Source organism: Carica papaya, chromosome 5 (assembly GCF_054855325.1).
Source record: "Carica papaya isolate Zhongbai chromosome 5, ASM5485532v1, whole genome shotgun sequence".
Classification (NCBI taxonomy): domain Eukaryota; kingdom Viridiplantae; phylum Streptophyta; class Magnoliopsida; order Brassicales; family Caricaceae; genus Carica; species Carica papaya.
The window spans coordinates 35,701,634-35,725,433 of NC_142313.1; the positions used below are offsets into that span (position 1 = coordinate 35,701,634).

Genomic DNA, 23,800 nt, shown 5'->3' on the forward strand with positions numbered 1-23,800 from the left:
CTAAAGATAGGTCGAGTAATTAACTCATAAGCCTATTATAGATTGAGTCCATCTTCAATCTCATTGATGTAAGGGGTCCAATATGGAATAAGAACCTAGTATACTCTTGATTCTCCACTCTGGAGGCCTCTCAAATTCAAAGATCCCTCTTAGTTGTTGTCTCCCCCTAGATAAGTTGATATTATCTCATATAAAAAATGGTTGATTATAATATTTGACTATGTCAAGGAATACGGCTTACAGAGTTTTAACAACAATGCTTCTTACTTGGGTGAGAACATGTAGCGGGGTAAATTTTTATCAGTTATAGTGTAACTACATATTAAGAACTTTATATGACACATGTGTGAAAACATCTTATCTATGACTACCAGTCTATCCCAAAAAAGAGTACAAGCTGACATAAAATGCAGGATATGTAGTAAGTTCGATAAAATAATAGACCATCTATTTAAATTATGTTATTATGCTCAATATATTTAGAAATTGAATCAACTTCAATTACAATGTTGTACCACTCAGTCTTATCATGCATGGCTACTACAAGGTATATTCTCCTCCTATATGTTTGCCTAAAATTGATTTATGCTAGTACTTTAGCGTATTTGGTGATGTAAGACCAATGGGTTCATTATAATAAATGGATTCGTCCTTGTTGCGACAACAGTCTAAAAATAGTACTATGAGTTAAGATGAGATTATGGAGACAAAACATGAAAGTAAAACCCTTCTCAGAATTTCTTATCAAACTTAGTCACTGACTCTTAGACACCACATATTGCGAATTTTAATGAAGTCAATTCTAATGCATTTGTTGCAACAAATGGTCATACGGGGATAGGTACAGAGTGTCTGAATTAGAATGAGAAAGTGATTTTTGTAAGTAGGAGATGAATTGCATCTATTTCCTCTAGGGAGTTTGCAGAAGCTATGGTAGTACAATTTGAGATGGAGCTTCCTCGGGCAGGATTTCTTCAAGTTTAGTTTATTTATTGTTGATATTAGATTTTGTGCTTAAAACTTTAACTCCTTATTTTCTTTTTGAATTTCTGGAATTCATAATCACATTTATCTTGTTTTTACTAGGAAAACACTTTATGCACCTTATGTGGTTACTAATTTACAAGAGTCATGATTTTTTAGCTTCTATTTTATGGAATAATGTTGTTTAGCCAGTCTTTATTTGATTAAATTCAAGCAGTTTTTCTAAAAAAAAATGATCTTATGATGATAATATTTATGAGTTATATTTAAATTAATATTTATTATTGTTTTAATATCATCATAATTAAATCGACATTGCATATCTCAAAACTTTTTTATGCGTACATGAATTTCGTACTTCTTTTTAATGACATATAAAATAATATATTTCATGTCTTACACTAATTAGATATTAATATTATAATGATAATTCTATTTTATCTACCAAGATGGTTCATGAGATACACTATTTTTAAAAAATATATATTTATGTCAGCATATTCATTATATAAACTTTTATGTGCAATGTGGAGATAATTTTATACATTAAATTTTTTTAATTAAATTTTAAAATAAATATGTAAGTTCAATTTATATTAAAAATGTTGGTGAAAATTGCCTGTAATCGCTTTTGGTCTTTCTAAAAATGTTGACCAAGGAGGTCAAACGGTCACTTTCCCGTTGGGAACGAAATTTAAATTCCCCTCTGAGTCCCATCCCCACTCCCGGAGGAATTGAACTGCACGCGCCAAACCTCAACCGACATCGTATTGCCGCTCCTGCTGCTCCACCAATACGGCACGCCATAGAATAAAAGCCCACAAAGGCTAAAAACTCAAAAAGCAACCAGCAAAACCTAAGCGGAGGCTCAGTTTCTTTACACCGTCCCTAAAGAAAGCGCATCGATAACTTAAAGCTCCTCTTTCCTGTTGAAGATCCTAACCTAGATTGGTTTTGGACCATGTCTGCGGCAGTCTGTGGAAGCAAGAGGTCGTTCTTCGAGGATATTCCTTCGCCGCCGGTTTCCAAGAGGATTCGATGCTCTTCGACTTCTCCGATTCGTTTATCGCCTCCGAGTTTGCTTGATCAGCTCCGGTCTATATTCCCTCTCATCGAACTTCAGGTATTTTTTCTCTGAATATTAATGTATACCAGTGAGGACGTAAGTTTTCCAAGGGAAAACAGCTGAAGAAATTTAATTGTTTTGACTTGATGTACTTGTTTAAACAGTTTATTTGTTTTACCTTCGTGTTTGTAAATATGTTAATTTCGTACGATTTTGGTTGATATGTTTTGCCTGCTTCTTTTTCTTGGTATTTTATTCGTAAGAAATTTTTAACAAATTTTCATATCTATGTTTATATATAATTTTATTCAAGAAAGACGATTCTATAGCGGCTTTTGTTATTTCTTGCAATTTGATTTATTATTTTCTCGTTGTTCCTCGTGTGATCGAGGATTTCCATATTTCTTGATAACTATATTTACCTGTATGAAGTTTGTTAACTTTCTGAGAAGAATTGTTTCAGCAATGAAATTTATTTTGTACTTACTAATCTTTTGTGTAAGCTTGGATAACAAAGAAGATTTTAGCCTTGATTTCTATGTGCTAAGGAAGGATAACTGTGTGTAGTTGTTGTGATCTTAACTTGAATCTCCTTGCCATTTTCTTCTGTGGATCCCAAAAGGTACGTGGATGTATGATTCAGTCCTCAAATCTTCATCTTTGTAATTTCAATTAGACAGTTGGAGGTTCAGTTGTAGCTAACTAAAGGCATGGTATGGAATTAGGGAAGGCAAAGCTCAGTAGAATCTGTTCCTCTACCTTTTAGCTGTTTTCGCGGTTATTTCAAAAGAAATACATTGATGAAAAATTGCTGTCATTTGCTTAGATTACCTAGATGAAAATATTTATGGACTTTTAAATATTTTGATTAGTTGTTTCTTTTGTAAATCCTTTTTGTACAGGGGCAGAACCCCTCAGTGTCTTGTCAATATCATACATAGTTTTTGTTTAGAAACTAAACTGGAGAAGGTGCCATTTGTTCTTCGGAACAAGATGAATTGTAATGCAATTGATATAAAATTGATTATTTGTTTGATAGCAAGCTAGATAAGGTATTTCCTATATTTCAATTCACAAATTAGTTTATTACAAATAAATACTGGTGGACTTGATGTTATTATTATGAGTTTTTTTTTTCCCTGAAAGTTAAGCTATCAAACACTAATCTGTGAGAGTGTGAGCTATAGTTAATGCTGGAGTCTGAGTGGAAAAAGGTTTTCTCTAAAAAGATTTAATATGTCCAGATTTTTCTTATCATAGGTATGTTACTTCATATGATTAGATTACAAGTATTCAAGGGAACTAGGGAGGTTGGTGAGGCAGCTACGAAAGTAAGCCCAAACTTGAGTTATGTTTCTTTTTTTGAGGCTGGATGAGCCTTTCTCTTAGTTTATTAACCTATTTCATTAGCTAGATAAATAAAAGAAAAATGTATATATATTTTTTCTTTTATTAGGATTTTGGTCTATGATAGTGAAACCGCACTTGATCTCGCAACTATATTTATTTCTTAATTCTCCAGGTGAGTAGATTGTCTTCAAAGAAGGTATAGTAGTTTGTAGTAGATATTCTATTTATGATAAAACCAGCATAATTTACATCAGTATAGACTTATAGAAACAATTTGTTTTACTTCTTAAATATAATTTTTTTCCCTGGTGACTTTTTAAGTATTGCAACTCTGTAAATTGTTTGTAGGTGTACTTCTTTAGGATTGTGCATGAATTAACTTATAATATTTACTGTGTAGTATGTTTGGTTTTGTGTGGGATAGGTAGATCAATTTCTCTTCTAATCTCTGATACATTTGCTTGTTTGCTGGCGTATCTTCCTCTACTATTCTTAGTTCATGGTTAGGATTAATAAGGATTGTTAGTTGGTTTGCATGCTAGCTTGTCAATCTCTTTTAGTAGGTTATGAATATATTTTTTGTTGAGAAATAAAAGTTCCAAATTTAGAGTAGGTAACTTCAATTTTCATAAAATATTTCAACTTGCCTAACTCATTGATTTCGATTTCTTTTATTTGGCATTGTTTTAGTGTTTGTTGTTTTTTCTTCTTGTTTTTTATTACAATAATATCATCAAGTTATTTAAGGAGAACTGTAACTCTCTATGTCTCTAAGTGTTTGATGAAAAGAGGGTAGTCTCTTTGTGCCTCCTTAAATATCAATTTGTTATTACTATTACAAACCTGCCAAACCATGCTCTTGGTGATTGTTTACGTTCATATAAAATCGTCTTTAATTTACATACTTTATTTGATTGTGTTCCTCTGTCAAAGCCTGTAAGATATTCATGTAGATTTTTTTCTTCTAAATCTCTATGCAAGAAATCAATTTTTACATTAAGTTGTTGTAATTGTTAGTCAAAGTGGGCAACTAATGACAATAAGATTCGCACAATATTCATTTTGGCCACTGATGCGAATGTCTCTTGGTAGTTTATTCCATTCTGTGTATAGCCTTTTGCCAGCAGTCTCATCTTTATCTCTCAATTATTCCATCTGCTTTATATTTGATTGAGAAAATTCATTTTTATCATGTCGATTTCTTGCCTTTGATTGCTTTATATCTGGTTCTTTTCAAGTGTCTGCATTTTTACACTCATAATATTTTTCTATTTCTTATAAGATAATATCTCAAATATTATGTTAGGGGTATAATCATTATTAAATTTGTAAGAAAATTTTTATGAGTTGATAAACACTTATCAAATAACATAAATTATGAGATAGGATACAAAAGATATTTAGTGTATTCTCTTGTACCTTTACGAAGTGTAATAGGTATATCATTATCAGATGCTTGTATATGTTTTTCGGGAGTTACCTTGGTTCGAGGAAGTCAGATTCTTGGACCTATTTTGGCTTAGTGTTTGTCATTTTCCTCCTTGTATGCGTTTGAGAAAACCTAGAGCTTGCTATGATGATTTGACAGAATGGATCTTGAAGGTTTTCTTGTGGTGGTAAATTTTCTGGTGGGTTCTGAACATTCTCTTGTGGTAATGGTTTTGAAGTGTGTGGTAATGATGGTAGATTTATCATTCTCTTCTAATATAGGCTCCCTCTAAAGATAAGATTGTGCGAAATAGAATTTTTGTTCAATAAATGTGATGTCCGAAAACACACAGAATTTTTGAGCAGGTGGATATTAACGTTTGTACTTCTTTGAGAGAAGTACCCTACAAATACGCATTTCAGCATCTAATGATCAAGTTTTCCTCTTTAGTGAGAATGAATATGAACAAAAACAACATATTTAAATATCCGAGGGATTAGATAATTTGTCACTTATTGTTAGATAAAACAGATGAAATGTTTCAAGAGAACTTTTGAAGTCAAGAACACTTGTGGGTAGACAATTAATAATGTAGGTGACAGTAAGGACGGTTTCCTCCCAATGTTGTTTTGGAAGAGAAAAATTTTAGTGGTAGTTAAAATGTGATTATTCTTGTGTTTCACTACTCCGTTTTATTGTGAAGTGTGGACGGAGGATGATTCATAAAGGATTCCTTCTTGACGGAAGAATGATGAAATTGTGAGATTGAAAAAATCATGAGCATTGTTGGTATGAAATTTCTTTATGGATCTTCCATATTGCGTTTTTATCATTTTGCAAAACTGGGGTATGATATGATTAACATCTAATTTAGCTCTGAGTAAAAATAGTCAGGTGAATCTAGTGCAGTCATCAATAAATGACACAAGCCATCAAGCCCCAAAAATATTAGATATCTAAGGTGGTCCCCAAATATTAATATGGATTATGAAAATGGAAATCAACTTTGTTTATTGCTCATGTGAAAATTTTCATATTTCGAATTCGTAATAATCAAGAAAATGGATGAGTGCCCTAATCTTTTTGGGGAAGTTAGATCTTGCATATGAGGTCGTTAGTAATAGTAAAGAATGATACTCCAAGTGCATTCAAGTAAAGTTTTTTTTATGGTTTTAATACGTTCAATTATCTTTCTCGAATTCTGGTCTTAAAAGTCATAGTGAGAAAAATCAAATATTATTTTGCAGTTCAAATATTGTGGTAACTTATTGACCGACACAAAACTAGTACACAATTTGGGTACATGTAATACATTTTTTTGGACAAATGTAGAGCTAAGCTTAATATTGTTCTTACCTATAAGAATATTGAAGGAACTATTTGCAGTGATAATTTTTTTATTATTTAAATATGAAACATATGTAAAAAAATATTTAGAAGTATTTGTCATATGATATGTGGCTTCTGAGTTTATAATCAAAAAATTTTCAAATGATTTATTTAAAACATTTAATTCCTTTGAGGTAGAGGGCGTACTTGAGTGTGCCGATTAATTGATATTGGTATGTTTTTCCAAGGGGTCAAGTTGAACTCTTAGCCTTTTGAATCTCTATGTTGCATTTACTAAGATCTAAAGTTGTCATGTCAACATTTGCTACCATAACTTGGGGTGTACTTTCCAACATCTTTTAAGAATTGGATAGTAATTAATTATCAAAAAGAAAAAAATTACCACAAGAATTTTACGCAGAACACGTGCTGTATGAAGTACCTTGCGTCTGGTTGCAATGAAGGCAATAGAGAGAGCTGTGTGTGGCAGTTTATGTTTGTGGACAGCTGCTAGAGACTACCAGCTACAGGGAGCAGCTACTGGTTCCAGGGCCGACTATGAAGGTTGGCTGGTAGTGGAGGTGGCTAGCGGCAGGAGGGTGGTGGCCACTTATGAAGGACAAATAACATTTGTAAAAGAGTTCATGGATTTCTTAACCTAAATTTCTAATATCATGCTAAGAATTGTTTGTGATTGATGTGTTTTTTGTTGAGTATTACACCCCTATACGAATAGGTTTTATAGGACGGAAAAGGAAAATGACGATTAATTATAATTAATTATAGGTGTAATTTACCTTTATATCTTGATTTTCTTTCTTTTAATATCCTGATTTATTTCCTCTTTAATACATTGATTTACTTCTCTATTTAACATATATAAACAATTCCTCTCTAGTTTAATGCTTTTCGCATAACATCTTAAGAGATTTTTCATTTAATAGAAGTCCATGTGGCTTGTAATATCTACTGAGGGTTTCATGGCATGGTTTAATGCTTTTCAACATAGCTTCTAAAGAAAATTTTCATTTAATACAAGGCCCTGTGGCTTATGATATCTACTGAGGATATTGTGGTGTCACATAACTCTCTTGATGATGTTATGATTCTGGGGATGGAAGTATAAACAAGTTTACTCCCTTCTGTTACTGCTGCTTTTGCTTGTTCATTGCCTGATTGAGAGTCTGCGGTCTCTACATCTTTTCGGTTTATCCTTCCACTAATCATCTAATGCTTTTCTCTTGCAGATCCTTGAGAGAGCACTGGAGGAATGTGGCAATGATTTGGACCTCGCAATCAAGAGCCTTAACGACCTTCATTTCGCATCTGCAGAGGGAAAGTCAGGTTCTGCTGAAGAATTTGGTGCAGAAGGGGTCAAAGGTGAGTCAATAGCACTCTAGGACCATAATATCACCATGATTGACTGCCTTCATCTTCTTTATTAAAAAACTGTTTTAATTTATAATCACCTAGTGATGGAAGGCATTAGAAGTTAATTTAAGCTCCTTTGAGAACATCAGTATGATTTATTTTATTCTTGGTAGATAAAAAATCAATTAAAAATTCTTTTAATGAAATCATGGTAAATGAAAATGCAGGAGGTAGACAGGCCAAAAAGAAAGATAAAAGAACTGAAAAATCAAGTTATTACGTTCTTGCTGGGCTTTAAGGGTTTTCTTTTGTATACCCTTCAGTTCATACCATCTGTTTTTGATAATTTGTGCATCTAATTCAGCATATGATCTCTAAAATGTTGTTATCTCTTGAGGAAGCAATCTCATATCTGTGTGCCAAACCGGCAGGTACTTTCATTAATGATGGAGAAGCTGCAGCCAAAAATCCGTCAGCTGCTGCTGAAAATCCATCTGCTGCCGTCAATGGTCCTTCAAGTGGTGCCGAATGGGTGGAGTTGTTAGTGAGAGAAATGACGAATGCTACTAGTGTGGATAATGCTAAAGATCGTGCCTCAAGAGTGCTGGAGATTCTAGAGAAGTCCATCAGCGCACGTGTTGGTGAAGAGACAGCAGGAAGTTTTCAAAAGGTTGGCATCTGTGTGCTATAAGTGTGAGTCTTAGAAGAGTTTTCCATGTGTTGATAGGGCCTGCTGTGGTGAGCAATTAAACAAAGACATAGCTTGCTTTACCATTTATGTCTCTTCATATTTCCCTGTCTTCGCCTAACCATTGTGTTTCTGCATGTGGCATTCCAGTGAAACATTACTTGGAATTAAGAGATTACTAAGACTCTAATTATTAGGAGGATGATTACGGTATTTAGATGAGATGTCATTCCCTTTGTTGAATAACATTTAGTCTTGACCTGTTTAATTTGGGGTATAAATATGATGAGGAATTTAAGAGATTGTGGATACTAGATTACTCTGAATATCATTACTGGCAATGTATGGATCCTGTATTTGAATGAGATATTGAAATTACAAGTGAATTTCTGAGACTGCCAGCAAATTTCGACTATTATTGTAGCACCCGGAAAGGAGGAGGAAAAAAAAAAAAAAAAAAAAAAAAAAAGGGGGGGGCCACGTCAGCAGCCGCGTCAGCAGCCACGTCAGCAGTCCCGGCCAACCAGGGCCTGCCACGTGGCAAGATCGCGTCACTCCGAAAGGAGCCACGTTGGCGATCTGCGTGGGTGCGATCCGACGGCCCAGATCAATCACGCGATCGGACGGCCCAGATTCAATCGCACGGACGGCCCAGATTCAATCAAAAACGAACGGCCCAGATTAAAACAAAATGAACGGCTGTGATCAAAAGGCAAGGGGTTATAAATAGAACCCCCACACCAGACCACAAACCCTAGCCGCCAGCCGCTCGCCGGAGAAGACGAACCAGAGGCCGACCGCCGCCACCCGCCGCCGCTCGCCGCCGCACCGGGGAAATTTCCGACCGCCGATCGAGGTAAATTTCATACCCCCGACTCGTTTTTCCCCACTGATTCCTCCTATGGCCAAATCGAAGCCGAAATCCCGGCCAAACGGCCGGAATACGCGGCCGAAGCCCAGCGGCGCCGCCGCGCCCCCTCTCGGTTTTTGCCTCCGACGAGGCCCTTCCCGGCCTCCGTTCGATGCAATTTTTATATCACCGTGATCACCATTCTTTTCTCTACAGGTTGACCGGAGCCGAATCACCAAAACACGAACCTCGCCGGAGAGCCGCTGCACCCGAGAGCGCCGCCACCGGTAAGCTCCGTTTTTCCGTGATTTTTTGGCCCCCCGAGGGCCCTAGGGTTGTTTTCTGACAAGGACCAATGCGAGTGTGGCCGAATTCGGCCGGAAACGGCCGAAAACAGTCAACCCGAGGTGACTCGCCGCCGCCAGCGGCGGCGCCGTCGCCGGAGCACGGCGGAGCCGCCGTGCCGGAGTTGCGATTTGGGCCGAAAGAGGCCCTGGGCTTAATTTGGAATTTTTTTGGAACACGTGCAGGTACTGTTAGTGTGTTTCAGTTCCCCGAGAAAAATTCAGGGAAAATTAGGGACAGCCTGCAGGCGCACTGTGAATCGTATTCGGATCTCGAAAACAAGTAAGGACCCCTCACCCTATTTCCTATCACGGTATTAAAGTTCAAAATGATAAAACGGTATTTCTTGAATTAACGCATGTGTGAAATTGCTTAAGGTTGCTAATGGAGCCCGAGTCTAGTGTGATTGATGATTTACTGTTATTTGCTCTGTTTTACACTGTTTTACAGCTTTAAATGCATTATGGGGTTTGATGTGTTCATTTTACAGATTTGTGTGCATATACTACGTTTTTATTAATTATGGGTTGAATGACTGAAAAAACTGATATTGTATGTTGTCTGTTGATATGAATTACGATTTGCTTGTTTAAATGTGAATTGATGATGTTGATTGAGGAAAAGGAAAATGAAAGATTGTATAGACTGATAATTGTATTATGGGGGTCAGCCTGACTAGATATCCTGGGAGATGGTGGACGGACCGGGTCCGTAGGGAACCCTACCGGGATTGTGGTCTCACATGCCGGACGGGGTATGGAGATCTTATGGTTTTGGCGCCCATACCGGACGGGGTATGGGGACGGCCCGTTTCACCCTCATACCGGACGGGGTATTGAGGTTTATGGTTTTGGCGCCCATACCGGACGGGGTATGGGGACGGCCCGTTTCACCCTCATACCGGACGGGGTATTGAGGTTCATGGTTTTGGCGCCCATACCGGACGGGGTATGGGGACGGCCCTGGAAACTGATTATGAATGTTAAAGGTTAACGGGTAGCGGAACCCCTATGGACCCCCATGGATACTAGTAGGCTGGTAAATGAGAAAAGGATATGTTGTATAATGATTGAATTACAAAAGGCGTGATAAGTGCTATGTTTTACAGCTTATATTATTCCATGATTGTGATAATGTTATTATTTTTCTTATATTGTTTTCATAAATTCCACCGAGGTAAGTGGATGGTAAAGGTTTTCATGTTAATAAACGAGTTTATTGTAAATTATGCTCCATTGGTCTTTTTGTGTTTTTCTACCCACCTTTACCTCCGTGACGGTGAGATATCGTGATGTTCTTACTGGGCTAGTGTAGCTCACTCCTTAATTAACCATTTCAGATCAGGAAGACATGGTTCCCGAGCCCGTTCCGCAGGAGGACGACGAAGGGGATGCCTAGAGACTCTGTAGTCATACGCATAGTTTATTTTCGAGTTTTCTTTCTTAGTTAGTTTAACCTTTTATATTTTAAGTACGTTTGTTTGGTTTTTCGTGTAAGGGATGTTAAATGAAATTTCGATCTCGCTTCCGCATTCGATATGTCTAAATACTCATTTCATTTTAATATTTTCCGGGGCCGTTACAGTTGGTATCAGAACCGCATTTCCTCGGACCCATCCCTTACACTATAGTCCTTTAAAGAAATACTCACCGATTGGTCGTTACTCAACCATTCCTCTCTTAGTACACAGAAATGAGGAGAGAAAGGCCCCCACTAAACCGAGCGGCCCAAGATAATTCGCTTCGGGAGGATTTGGACAGATTATATGAGATGGTGGAAGCTCTCGTAGCTGCTCAGCGAAGGCAAGAGGAGAGAAGGGAGTTACCCGGACCTCCTCCGCTAGCGCAGGTTGAGCCCCCGTTACAGCAGGCTGATCCCGAGCCACCCCGGCAGGAGCCTGTTCCTCCACAGTACCACCCGGCACCACAGCCGCGGTACGACCCGGTACCACAGCCACAGTACCAACAGGTACCGCCACAGCACATTCCAGTGCCCCCACCCCATCAGCAGGCGCCACCACAGGGTCCCCCAGTTCACCCTCAGCCGGCCCCAGTCCCTCTACCTCGGGACCCCGCTCCCTCCTTGATCGACCCCGGCTTCATAGAGAGGTACAGGAGACTGAACCCTTCTACTTTTTCAGGGGGATCCTCTTTCGAAGAGGCCCAATACTGGCTGGCGGAGACTGAGAGAGCCTTTGAGACCTTGGGAGTAATTCCTGAGCAGAGGGCTGCCATTGCCTCCTACATGCTGGTAGGGGAAGCAGTACGCTGGTGGGAGCTCAAGCGGGCCACCCTGCCTGTACCAGTTACTTGGGAGCAGTTCCTAGCGGCTTTCCATGCGGAGTATCTCCCTAAACACATCCAACATTTAAAGGAAATGGAATTTGCTCAGTTGGTCCAGGGTAATATGACAGCGTCGGAATATGCCCGCAAGTTCCTGGAGCTGGGCCGACATGCCCCGGAGACATTGTTGGATGAGGGCCGAAAGGCCAGGAAATTCCAGTGGGGTCTCCGCTCGGCGATCAGACAGCACTTGTTGGTGATGGAGCTCGAGACATATTCGGCAGTCCTGGCAAAGGCGCAGATCATAGAAAGGAGCTTCGACACCCGCCCTCAGCTAGCGGGAAGTTTCCTGACCTTCAGCCCTGCTCCGCAGGCCAGCGCCTACCATGTCTGTCCAACCCAGCAAGAGACCCAGGCCTGCCGCTCAGGGCCCTCCTCAGGCTATGGGGGCAGCTCGTGGGAAGATCTGCCAGTACTGCGGCAGGGATCATGGGGATCGACCCTGCTACCGCCTCAACAACACCTGTCGCATATGCGGCAGTGCCCAGCACTATGCGAGGGAGTGCCCTAGGAACCAGAATCAAGGGAGGCCTCCAATCCAGGGCAGAGTTTACAACCTTACCCAGAAGGATGCCGATGCAGACCCGGACGTGGTACACGGTAAACCCAAGAAGGAAGTTTGTATCCAAGAGATTCCAGTAGTCCGAGATTTTCCAGACGTATTTCCGGATGAACTGCCCGGTCTACCAGGGGACAGAGAGGTCGAGTTCACCATAGACTTGCAGCCAGGAACCCAACCCATCTCGGTAGCTCCTTACCGAATGAGCCGCATCGAAATGGAAGAGCTAAGGAAACAAATCACTGAGCTACAAAACAGTGGCTTCATTAGACACAGCATTTCCCCATGGGGTGCCGGGGTTACTTTTGCAAGGAAAGGAGATGGAACGTTGAGGCTGTGTATTGATTATAGAAGGATAAACAAGGTAACAATTAAAAACAGGTATCCTCTTCCCCGGATTGATGACCTTTTCGATCAGTTGCAGGGTGCACAGGTCTTTTCTAAAATAGATCTACGATCAGGTTACCATCAGGTAAAAGTGAGAGCAGAAGACATCCCCAAGACGGCATTCCGAACCAGGTACGGACACTATGAGTTCCTGGTTATGCCGTTTGGGCTAACCAACGCTCCGGCCATCTTTATGGATCTAATGAACAGAATCTTCAGAGAGTTCTTGGATAAATTTGTCATCGTGTTCATCGATGATATCTTAATCTACTCAAAAAGTAGAGAAGAACATGCTCATCATCTTGCCCAAGTCCTCCAGGTACTCAGGGAAAAGAAGTTGTATGCAAAGTTGAGCAAATGTGGATTTTGGCTCGAGCAAACCGCCTTCCTAGGACATGTTATATCGAAGGAAGGGGTGTCGGTGAACCCCGAAAAGGTTGAAGCGGTACTTGGTTGGAAAAGGCTGACAACAATTAAGGAAATTCGCAGTTTCCTAGGGATGGCGGGTTATTACCGCCGGTTTGTCGAAGGGTTCTCCAGTCTAGCGGCCCCTCTAACCCGACTCACAAAGAAGAATGCAAAGTTTGATTGGAATGAGAACTGCGAAAGGAGTTTTTCAGAATTGAAGAAGCGACTGACTACTGCACCCGTGCTGGCTCTACCGAGCGGATCAGGAGGGTATACAGTTTATAGTGATGCCTCCTATCTGGGCCTGGGTTGTGTCCTGATGCAGCATGGAAAGGTTATAGCATATGGGTCTAGACAGCTAAAGAATCATGAGAAGAACTATCCTACCCATGACTTGGAGCTTGCCGCAATCATACACGCCTTGAAAATCTGGCGCCATTATTTGTATGGAGAGACCTTTCAGATCTACACCGATCATAAGAGCTTGAAGCACATCTTCACTCAGAAGGATCTCAACATGCGTCAGAGAAGGTGGATGGAACTCCTCAAGGACTATGATTGTGACATCCTATACCATCCAGGTAAGGGCAACGTAGTAGCCGATGCCCTCAGCAGGAAGAGTGCAGGCACCCTAGCCCATCTGATGGTTTCGGAATGCAGGTCCATTGGGGCTACGCAGCAGGTTCGACTGCAAGATCTGAAAAGGGCCACATGTTTGAGCCACCTAGCAGTCCAACCCGAGTTAATCCAAAGAATAAAGGAAGCCCAGTCAATCGACCCCGCCCTAGTAAACCGCAAGAAGGATGCAGAACAGGGAGTGAACTCAGAATTTCAGATCTCTGCCGACGGATTGATTCGTTTCAAGGACAGAATGTGTGTCCCAGACGACAACGAATTAAAAAGAGACATCATGACAGAGTCCCATAGTTCAAGGTTCGCCATGTATCCAGGAAGTACAAAAATGTACCAAACTATGCGACCCCGATTCTGGTGGAATGGGATGAAGAGAGATATAGCCGACTTTGTATCTAAGTGCTTGGTATGTCAGCAGGTCAAAGCAGAACATCAACGCCCAGGGGGGTTGCTTCAGCCTTTACCGATTCCAGAATGGAAGTGGGAACACATCACCATGGACTTCGTATCGGGACTACCCAAGGCACGATCGGGACACGATGCCATATGGGTAATTGTTGATCGACTCACTAAGTCTTCCCACTTCCTGGCTATCAGAATGACTGATTCGTTGGACAAGTTGGCAAGAATGTATGTCCGGGAAATAGTCAGACTGCATGGGGTCCCGGTAACAGTGGTGTCCGACAGGGATCCCAGATTCACTTCTCGGTTCTGGGATAGTTTCCAGCAAGCTATGGGAACAAAGCTGTCCCTTAGTACTGCCTTCCACCCCCAAACCGATGGACAATCAGAGAGGACAATCCGTACGCTGGAGGATATGCTCCGAGCTTGTGTCCTTGACTCCGGAGGCCATTGGGACGACCACCTACCCCTGATAGAGTTTGCCTACAACAACAGTTACCAAGCAAGCATCGGCATGGCCCCATACGAGGCGCTATACGGGCGTCCGTGCAGGTCACCGATTTGTTGGGAGGAAGTGGGTGATAGAAGATTGTTTGGCCCGGATTTGGTAGAAGAAACCACGTCCAAGATAGTTAAGATCAAGAAGAACATCCAGACAGCTCAGAGTAGGCAAAAGAGCTATGCTGATACCCGGAGGAGAGACCTGGCCTTTGAGAAAGGTGACCGTGTGTTTCTTAAAGTCACCCCCTTCAAGGGAATTAGTAGGTTCGGCAGAAGGGGAAAATTAAACCCCAGATACATTGGACCCTTTGAAATCTTAGATAAGATTGGTACCACTGCCTACAGACTTGCACTGCCCCCTGAGCTCTCCCGGGTCCACAATGTGTTTCATGTATCCATGCTGCGCAAGTACAATCCGGACCCTTCTCATGTCGTGGCTCATGAACCACTTTCACTCCGAGAGGACTTGTCTTATGAAGAAGTACCGGTCAGTATCACAGACCGAGAAAGCAGAATACTCCGTAACCGGGAAATATCATTTGTAAAAGTCTTGTGGCAGAACCACACACCTAGGGAGGCGACTTGGGAGCTGGAATCAGAATTTAGGGCCCAATATCCTCATCTGTTTGATCAAGAGTAATGAGGCAAATTTGGGGACCAAATTTCTTTATGGGGGGGAGAGTTGTAGCACCCGGAAAGGAGGAGGAAAAAAAAAAAAAAAAAAAAAAAAAAAAAAAAAAAAAAAGGGGGGGGGCCACGTCAGCAGCCGCGTCAGCAGCCACGTCAGCAGTCCCGGCCAACCAGGGCCTGCCACGTGACAAGATCGCGTCACTCCGAAAGGAGCCACGTTGGCGATCCGCGTGGGTGCGATCCGACGGCCCAGATCAATCACGCGATCGGACGGCCCAGATTCAATCGCACGGACGGCCCAGATTCAATCAAAAACGAACGGCCCAGATTAAAACAAAATGAACGGCTGTGATCAAAAGGCAAGGGGTTATAAATAGAACCCCCACACCAGACCACAAACCCTAGCCGCCAGCCGCTCGCCGGAGAAGACGAACCAGAGGCCGACCGCCGCCACCCGCCGCCGCTCGCCGCCGCACCGGGGAAATTTCCGACCGCCGATCGAGGTAAATTTCATACCCCCGACTCGTTTTTCCCCACTGATTCCTCCTATGGCCAAATCGAAGCCGAAATCCCGGCCAAACGGCCGGAATACGCGGCCGAAGCCCAGCGGCGCCGCCGCGCCCCCTCTCGGTTTTTGCCTCCGACGAGGCCCTTCCCGGCCTCCGTTCGATGCAATTTTTATATCACCGTGATCACCATTCTTTTCTCTACAGGTTGACCGGAGCCGAATCACCAAAACACGAACCTCGCCGGAGAGCCGCTGCACCCGAGAGCGCCGCCACCGGTAAGCTCCGTTTTTCCGTGATTTTTTGGCCCCCCGAGGGCCCTAGGGTTGTTTTCTGACAAGGACCAATGCGAGTGTGGCCGAATTCGGCCGGAAACGGCCGAAAACAGTCAACCCGAGGTGACTCGCCGCCGCCAGCGGCGGCGCCGTCGCCGGAGCACGGCGGAGCCGCCGTGCCGGAGTTGCGATTTGGGCCGAAAGAGGCCCTGGGCTTAATTTGGAATTTTTTTGGAACACGTGCAGGTACTGTTAGTGTGTTTCAGTTCCCCGAGAAAAATTCAGGGAAAATTAGGGACAGCCTGCAGGCGCACTGTGAATCGTATTCGGATCTCGAAAACAAGTAAGGACCCCTCACCCTATTTCCTATCACGGTATTAAAGTTCAAAATGATAAAACGGTATTTCTTGAATTAACGCATGTGTGAAATTGCTTAAGGTTGCTAATGGAGCCCGAGTCTAGTGTGATTGATGATTTACTGTTATTTGCTCTGTTTTACACTGTTTTACAGCTTTAAATGCATTATGGGGTTTGATGTGTTCATTTTACAGATTTGTGTGCATATACTACGTTTTTATTAATTATGGGTTGAATGACTGAAAAAACTGATATTGTATGTTGTCTGTTGATATGAATTACGATTTGCTTGTTTAAATGTGAATTGATGATGTTGATTGAGGAAAAGGAAAATGAAAGATTGTATAGACTGATAATTGTATTATGGGGGTCAGCCTGACTAGATATCCTGGGAGATGGTGGACGGACCGGGTCCGTAGGGAACCCTACCGGGATTGTGGTCTCACATGCCGGACGGGGTATGGAGATCTTATGGTTTTGGCGCCCATACCGGACGGGGTATGGGGACGGCCCGTTTCACCCTCATACCGGACGGGGTATTGAGGTTTATGGTTTTGGCGCCCATACCGGACGGGGTATGGGGACGGCCCGTTTCACCCTCATACCGGACGGGGTATTGAGGTTCATGGTTTTGGCGCCCATACCGGACGGGGTATGGGGACGGCCCTGGAAACTGATTATGAATGTTAAAGGTTAACGGGTAGCGGAACCCCTATGGACCCCCATGGATACTAGTAGGCTGGTAAATGAGAAAAGGATATGTTGTATAATGATTGAATTACAAAAGGCGTGATAAGTGCTATGTTTTACAGCTTATATTATTCCATGATTGTGATAATGTTATTATTTTTCTTATATTGTTTTCATAAATTCCACCGAGGTAAGTGGATGGTAAAGGTTTTCATGTTAATAAACGAGTTTATTGTAAATTATGCTCCATTGGTCTTTTTGTGTTTTTCTACCCACCTTTACCTCCGTGACGGTGAGATATCGTGATGTTCTTACTGGGCTAGTGTAGCTCACTCCTTAATTAACCATTTCAGATCAGGAAGACATGGTTCCCGAGCCCGTTCCGCAGGAGGACGACGAAGGGGATGCCTAGAGACTCTGTAGTCATACGCATAGTTTATTTTCGAGTTTTCTTTCTTAGTTAGTTTAACCTTTTATATTTTAAGTACGTTTGTTTGGTTTTTCGTGTAAGGGATGTTAAATGAAATTTCGATCTCGCTTCCGCATTCGATATGTCTAAATACTCATTTCATTTTAATATTTTCCGGGGCCGTTACAATTATGGTCAGTTTATCGAAAAGATTAAGGGAAAAGAAAAATAAGGTTATTTATGATATGGTTATTGAAATGTATGGATGCTGTGTTTGCATGAGACATTGCATTCACAAGTTAATTTCTGAGACTACTAGGAATCTTTGATTATTATTGTCTTATGTTTTTTGAAAAGATTAATGAAAAATAAAATTAGGTTAGTTTAACATTTTAGTCTTTAGCTACATTTATCAAAACCCACATTCAAGTGCAAACTCTCTTAGGTGCTTAAATATTTTATCTGGTAACCTTAATGCATTCTTTGGACCAAACATGGATAAAAAAGATTATTCATCCACATAACTGGTAGTATTTTGGAAGACTTGAGCTAAACATGCTTTATATCATTATATGAGCTGAAGAACATTGGTCTTGAGCTAAACAGTTTTCTTTTTTAGAGGAATTTCTCAGATGTGTTTACAGTGTTTCTTTTGCATCTTGTTTCATGGTTACTTTATTATTATTTTAGTGGGACTATAGTTTGTTATGGGCCTTGATGGAGGATCTGGAGAGACTTCCAAGTAGAATGGAAGTTGTCTTCAATTAGATGAAGAGGAGAATATATGGGAGGAGTATGGGTGGAAAAGACAACTCGGGATGAAGTTTTTGGTTTTACTCTGGGCCATGTGGAAACGAAATGGGGCAATTACCTGTTCAAAGTTTAGCACAGGGATTGTGTATAGCCCTGTCCTTAGGGTTGCCAATGGGTTTCTCATGGCTAAACTGCAAATTAACAGGTGTGGATGCTTCCTGGTGCTCCTCAGGTATGTGGATCCCATGTCAAGAATAGATTGTTATTCTAGAAGGAAAGGAAGAGTTGGGATGTGGCTGCACGTATCATGTCGCTTGCACTGGTTCAAGTGAGAGAATGGACGAAGAATAGAGGATTGGAGGAAGGGAAACAGATTGGAGAGGTAGGCAAAATAATCTTCATAGCCGAAAATGTTGACTGACTTCCAGTGGAAGATAAGTAGTCCCATTCAATTTTTAAATCCACCCAAATATCCCCACAGAATCTATTGTGGAAGCAATCTCAGAAGATGTGGTTTGCCAAGGAAATTCTGGAGCTTAATCAATTTATTTCTATGTTTTCAATTCAGGTAACATTTGATTTAGGGGGGATAGGAGAGTGAAGTGGGGCCATCAACCTATAGTCAGCATCTTAATTTATCAAGGTTTTATAAGGAAGTATTCAAGCATGAGCCAGATCCACAAGCCTATAGATCTTTTGTGAAACAAGACCTCTGCTTTCACAAGGCTAAAAGACCCCCTTAACAAGTCTGATTCGCAAAACCAAGGAGCATTTAAGTCAGACAGGCCTTCGAACCCACCAGGGTTCATTTGGGAGCCCAAGTCGTAGAGCTCAGCCGACAACAGATCACAGGAAGCAAAGCAGACAGAATGGATGGGTAAAGAGGAAGTGAGAGACGGCAATTGAAGTACCTCAAAGATTATAGACCTACACAGGATGGCCAGATTATAGATTTATGCGATCGCTGAAATACCTCAAAGAGAGATTAAAAGTTTGGAACAAAAAGATTTTTGGGAATCTATATCTCAGTAAAAAAGGTACATGGAAGAGATAACCACGTTGGATGGACTGGCATCGGACAATACAATAACTCAGCCACAAAAAGAGCGTCTTATAGAGCTAAGGAATGAACTGGAAGAAGTTTTGATTTCAGAGGAGAGATGTTGGGGATAGAAGGCAAAAGTTAAATGACAGAAGGAAGGGGATGCTAATATCTGTCATATACTAGTGAACTGCCAGAGGAGGAAAAGTGAGATTAAAGAGACAGTTGGATAATGGAGTGATAGAAGTAAGCAAGGAGGCCACTGAACGAGGGAGTACTTAATTTTATTAGAAACAGTACATTGAGGAAGTAAAACAAAGGCCTTTCTTAAGGGGCATTGATTGGGCTCCAATGCAGGTGGACAAGATGAATGGAAAACCTCATGAGTGGTTCCAGTCGTCCAGAGGTTTGAGATAAGGGGACCTTTTGTCAACTTTTCTCTTTACATTACTAGTAGATGTCCTAAGTAGGATGTTGCCTAGAGCAACTGAGAGAGGCTTTGTGAGAAGATTTATGGAGATGATCGAATAGAGGTTTCTCATCAACAATTTTGCAGATGATAGGATATTATTCATGCAAGTCAATAAGAAATGCCACAACCCTCTTCCAAGTTTCCTAATGCATTTCAGGGCTTAAAATAAACTTCGCTAAAAGTGATCTCATTGGGATTAATGTAAAAGGAGGAGTAGTGGACTAGTTAATTGAGTCTATAGGGTGTACTAGGTCGGTTTGATCCATCACTAACTTAGGAGTCCCCCAAAGGGTAAACCAAGATGTAATGCTTTCTGGAAGAAAGTGGAGCAAAAAGTTGCTAACGACTACAGAGCTGGAGAGGGGGCCTTTTTACATTAGGAGGGAGGGTAACATTAATTCAAACATGTCTTTTTCAGTATTTTCTTGTACTTATTATCCCTATGTATTATTCCTGCATGAGTGGCTGAGAGCACTAGGAGTTGTATGAGGAGATTCTTATGGTCTAATGTTGGTGAGGAGAATAGGGATCCTTTACTTAGATGGAAAACCTGTTGCTTACCCAGGAGTTCGGGGGATTTGGACATTGAGATTGTCAGGTTCATTATTGGCTAAATGATTTTGGTGGTTCCTCAAGAACTAAAATTTTCGCGGAACAGAGTGATATACAACATGTATGAGAGTGGAAGGATTGGCTGGGATGTCGTTGCAGGACATGGCTCTCGGGTGAAATTTTGGAAATACATTGAGTGTGGGACCATCCTTTAGTCACCAAGTTCCTTTGAATGTTCACTTTATCACATAGACACAAAAAGTTTGTCTCTAGTTTTGTGCAAGCACTAAGGGAGCTCCTTGGAATTTTGTTTCAATAACCTTTCTGATATAGACTGCTGACATGTTGGATTTGTTGAACCTCTTGGAACCGATCCACATTACCTCCCATCCGAACACCAGAATCTGGACTTAGGAACCCACAGATAAATTGACATGCAAATCTCTTGTTGAACACCTTTGGAAATTTCTCCACCAAGGTGTTCTAAAGAGCTCTTGTTCGTTTAAAAGTAAAGGTGTTTTCTTGGACAGCTTTCCATTGGAAGTTCAACACGAATGAGATGCTGTACGTCTTCCGGCCTCACATGCCTTGTCTCCACATGTCTGTGTAATGCACTTTTTAGTGGGGAGACATACATTTGTTTTTTACATTGTCAAGCGTCATGGAGTCTTTGGGTGAGATTGATCAAGCTTTTTTTCTGGCTCAATTGGGTAACCTTCCTGCTGTTGATAGCTTCCTATGTAGTTATCTTTCAGAGGTGGGCGTAAACAAAGGGCCTGGACCATAATTAGAGACGGGAATGGGATGGGGATGGGGTAGGTACATCAATCTCCATATACCCCTCGCTAATAAAAACATAAATCTATACCTGTCATATACACTGTTAATTATTAATTTTACCTGCCCTATCCGGAGTGGGCTTGGGCGGGTTAGTGGTGACCTGTCCCAATGTCCATCTCTAATCACAATGGAGAAGGGCGCTCTTTGTAGGGCTATTATGCATATGGCTCGCTAGGAATCATTGTTTCTTTGATTTATGGCCTACTTCGGCACATGAATTGTGAGACAGAATGACTTTTCTTGCCACCTTATGAACTAAGCCACATGGATACTTTCCCACAATAAGCATTTCTTACATCAAAATTTGGACATTTATATTTCTAGCATTTTGCTCTCTTTTCTGTTTTTTATTAGTTTTCTTGATGTGGAAGATGCCTTATTCTTCAATTTTGTATTCTTTGATTCTCTGTCTTTTTTTTTAAATAAAAAAAGATAGAGAATGAAAGAATACAAAATTGAATGAAGCTTCTTTTGTTATAAAAAAGAAAACCATTATGTGAGAAACCACGTGAAAATGGAAAATTTATTTTGGATCCTGTGGTTTGATGATGTGCTTTTTGGTTGCTCTCAATCTTGTGACCCATATTTATTTTCACTTTGCATTACATGGTTGTATAATTTATAGGATATTGTCCTCCACTTATTTACTTTCTTTCCTTCTCTCGAATAATATTTTGCTTTTTGTAAAAACAATAAAATTTATAGGAAATTATGGTGCAAAAGGAACAAATTGAAGTATTGATTAGGGAGAATGCCATCCTTAAACGTGCTGTTGGCATCCAGCATGAACGGCAGAAAGCTTATGAGGACAGGATCCAAGAGGTACAACATCTGAAGCAGCTGTTGTCTCAATATCAGGAGCAGTTGAGAACTCTAGAGGTAACACCAGGGTCAAACTTTTTATAACTTCTTTTTACCTGTTAGTAGAACACAACTTTTCTGTATCTGCGGGGAATGTAATACGTTAACTAAAGTAATCAACAATACCACGAAAGGAGGTTCATTTCTTCTTAGAAATTAGTTTTTTTTTTTTCCTTCTTTTTCTGGGTTCCTCTGAAGGTTCTATAGAAGATCACCTTTTTCGAGTTTTGTGTTTTTGATGATTGTTCATTTTTGTGGTTGTGCTTACAGGTAAACAACTATGCCTTAACAATGCATTTGAGGCAGGCACAGCAGAACAGCTCCATCCCCGGTCGATACCATCCTGATGTCTTTTAATGAAACAGTGGAATTTGAGCTTTACATGGTGATTGAGACAGTCCAATGTGCCGCAACTATGTATGTACTATTGATGAGAGGTATGGTGCCTGTAGAAGAAGCTTTGATGTCTCTAGATGCTTTTTTCTTTGGCTCCAAGGGTGTATGTGCATGAGCTTTCAGTTGGTTCAAATATGTCAAGTAACGATTTAAAATTGAGTTTCAGTGCATTATTAGATTGTGTCTATTGATCTTGTTATTGTAAGTGGTGGGAAAAATTTTGTGACCTGGGTTAATAGAAAGTTACAGTAATTTCATAAGTTGTCTACTTTTATATCTGCATTATAACTATACAATGCTTCTAACTTCCAGCAGTCTAATTTTTGTGATAAGTTTTAAAGAAAAACTAGATTTATATCCCTTGTTGCATATGGTTTATAAGTTCAATAAATTTTTTTAATTAATTATGCAGTTCTTGTTTTAATATAAACTTTTTAATTTGAGATTTTTAATTCTGATATAATTCTTTAGTTAGATAGATAATAGAAATTTGTAAATGATTTTAACTTGGGTACAATTTTTAGTTATAGTTTGTTGACTTGGGTAAATATTTTAATTTTAGTCGAATTCAGATTAGATAGATAATATAATTGCTGTCTACATATAAGTACTAAACCTCTTTCTGAATATGTGATGATTGAAATCAATTAATTTTACATAATTCTAATCTTTATTTGGATAAATTATACATTATAATAACAAAATTCATCTTGTATCTGAATAATGGGAAGTTAATTAAATTATAAATTCTAATCAAATTTATTCAAGTGAACATATTTATTAAAACTAAAGTTGTTGTTGAATGCTTAAATTAATTAATGAACATTGTATTAAGTTTATACATAATGCTTGAACTGCAAACAAAAGATTAAAACTCACCATATATAGCTAAATAGTTTGAGTTCACCTTAGTAAATAATACATACAATCACTATTATATGTATTAGTTACATAATTAATATAATTTTTAATTAAATAGTTTAATTTTAATTTTAATTAGATAGTTACTAAAATTGTAATCTGCAGTGATTTTACTTTAATTACATTTGAAAATTTTAATCAGATAATAGCTCTAATTAAAGAATTTCTAATTAGATAGTCAGTCACATTGTGTTAAAAGAATTAATAAATTTAGTGTATAATATTTTTGTTAAATTATTATTTACATTAAAACTTTTAAATATTATTTAAATTATATTTTTACTTTTATATATAATATGATTTTTTTTTAATCAAAGATCTTTTTTATTCGTTTCAATAAATCATGATTTAAATTATTCTTCTACTAAATCTATTAGTTGTATGGTATTTCATTTTAATCTTAACATAATTCATACATTCTTCAAAAAACAAACATAATTTAACATTCTTTT

The 23,800-nt window shown here is 39.9% G+C and overlaps 1 protein-coding gene across 1 annotated transcript; it reads left to right on the forward strand.

Moving 5' to 3' along the window:
* The first annotated feature begins 1,749 nt into the window (after positions 1-1,749).
* On the forward strand, positions 1,750-22,687 carry LOC110808771 (uncharacterized). The gene is made up of 5 exons (XM_088220451.1): positions 1,750-2,107; positions 7,406-7,538; positions 7,961-8,199; positions 21,876-22,049; positions 22,302-22,687. Exons 1-5 carry the CDS (start codon positions 1,946-1,948, stop codon positions 22,386-22,388), a joined length of 795 nt encoding a protein of 264 aa, XP_088076577.1. The 5' UTR covers positions 1,750-1,945; the 3' UTR covers positions 22,389-22,687.
* The last annotated feature ends 1,113 nt before the right edge of the window (positions 22,688-23,800 follow it).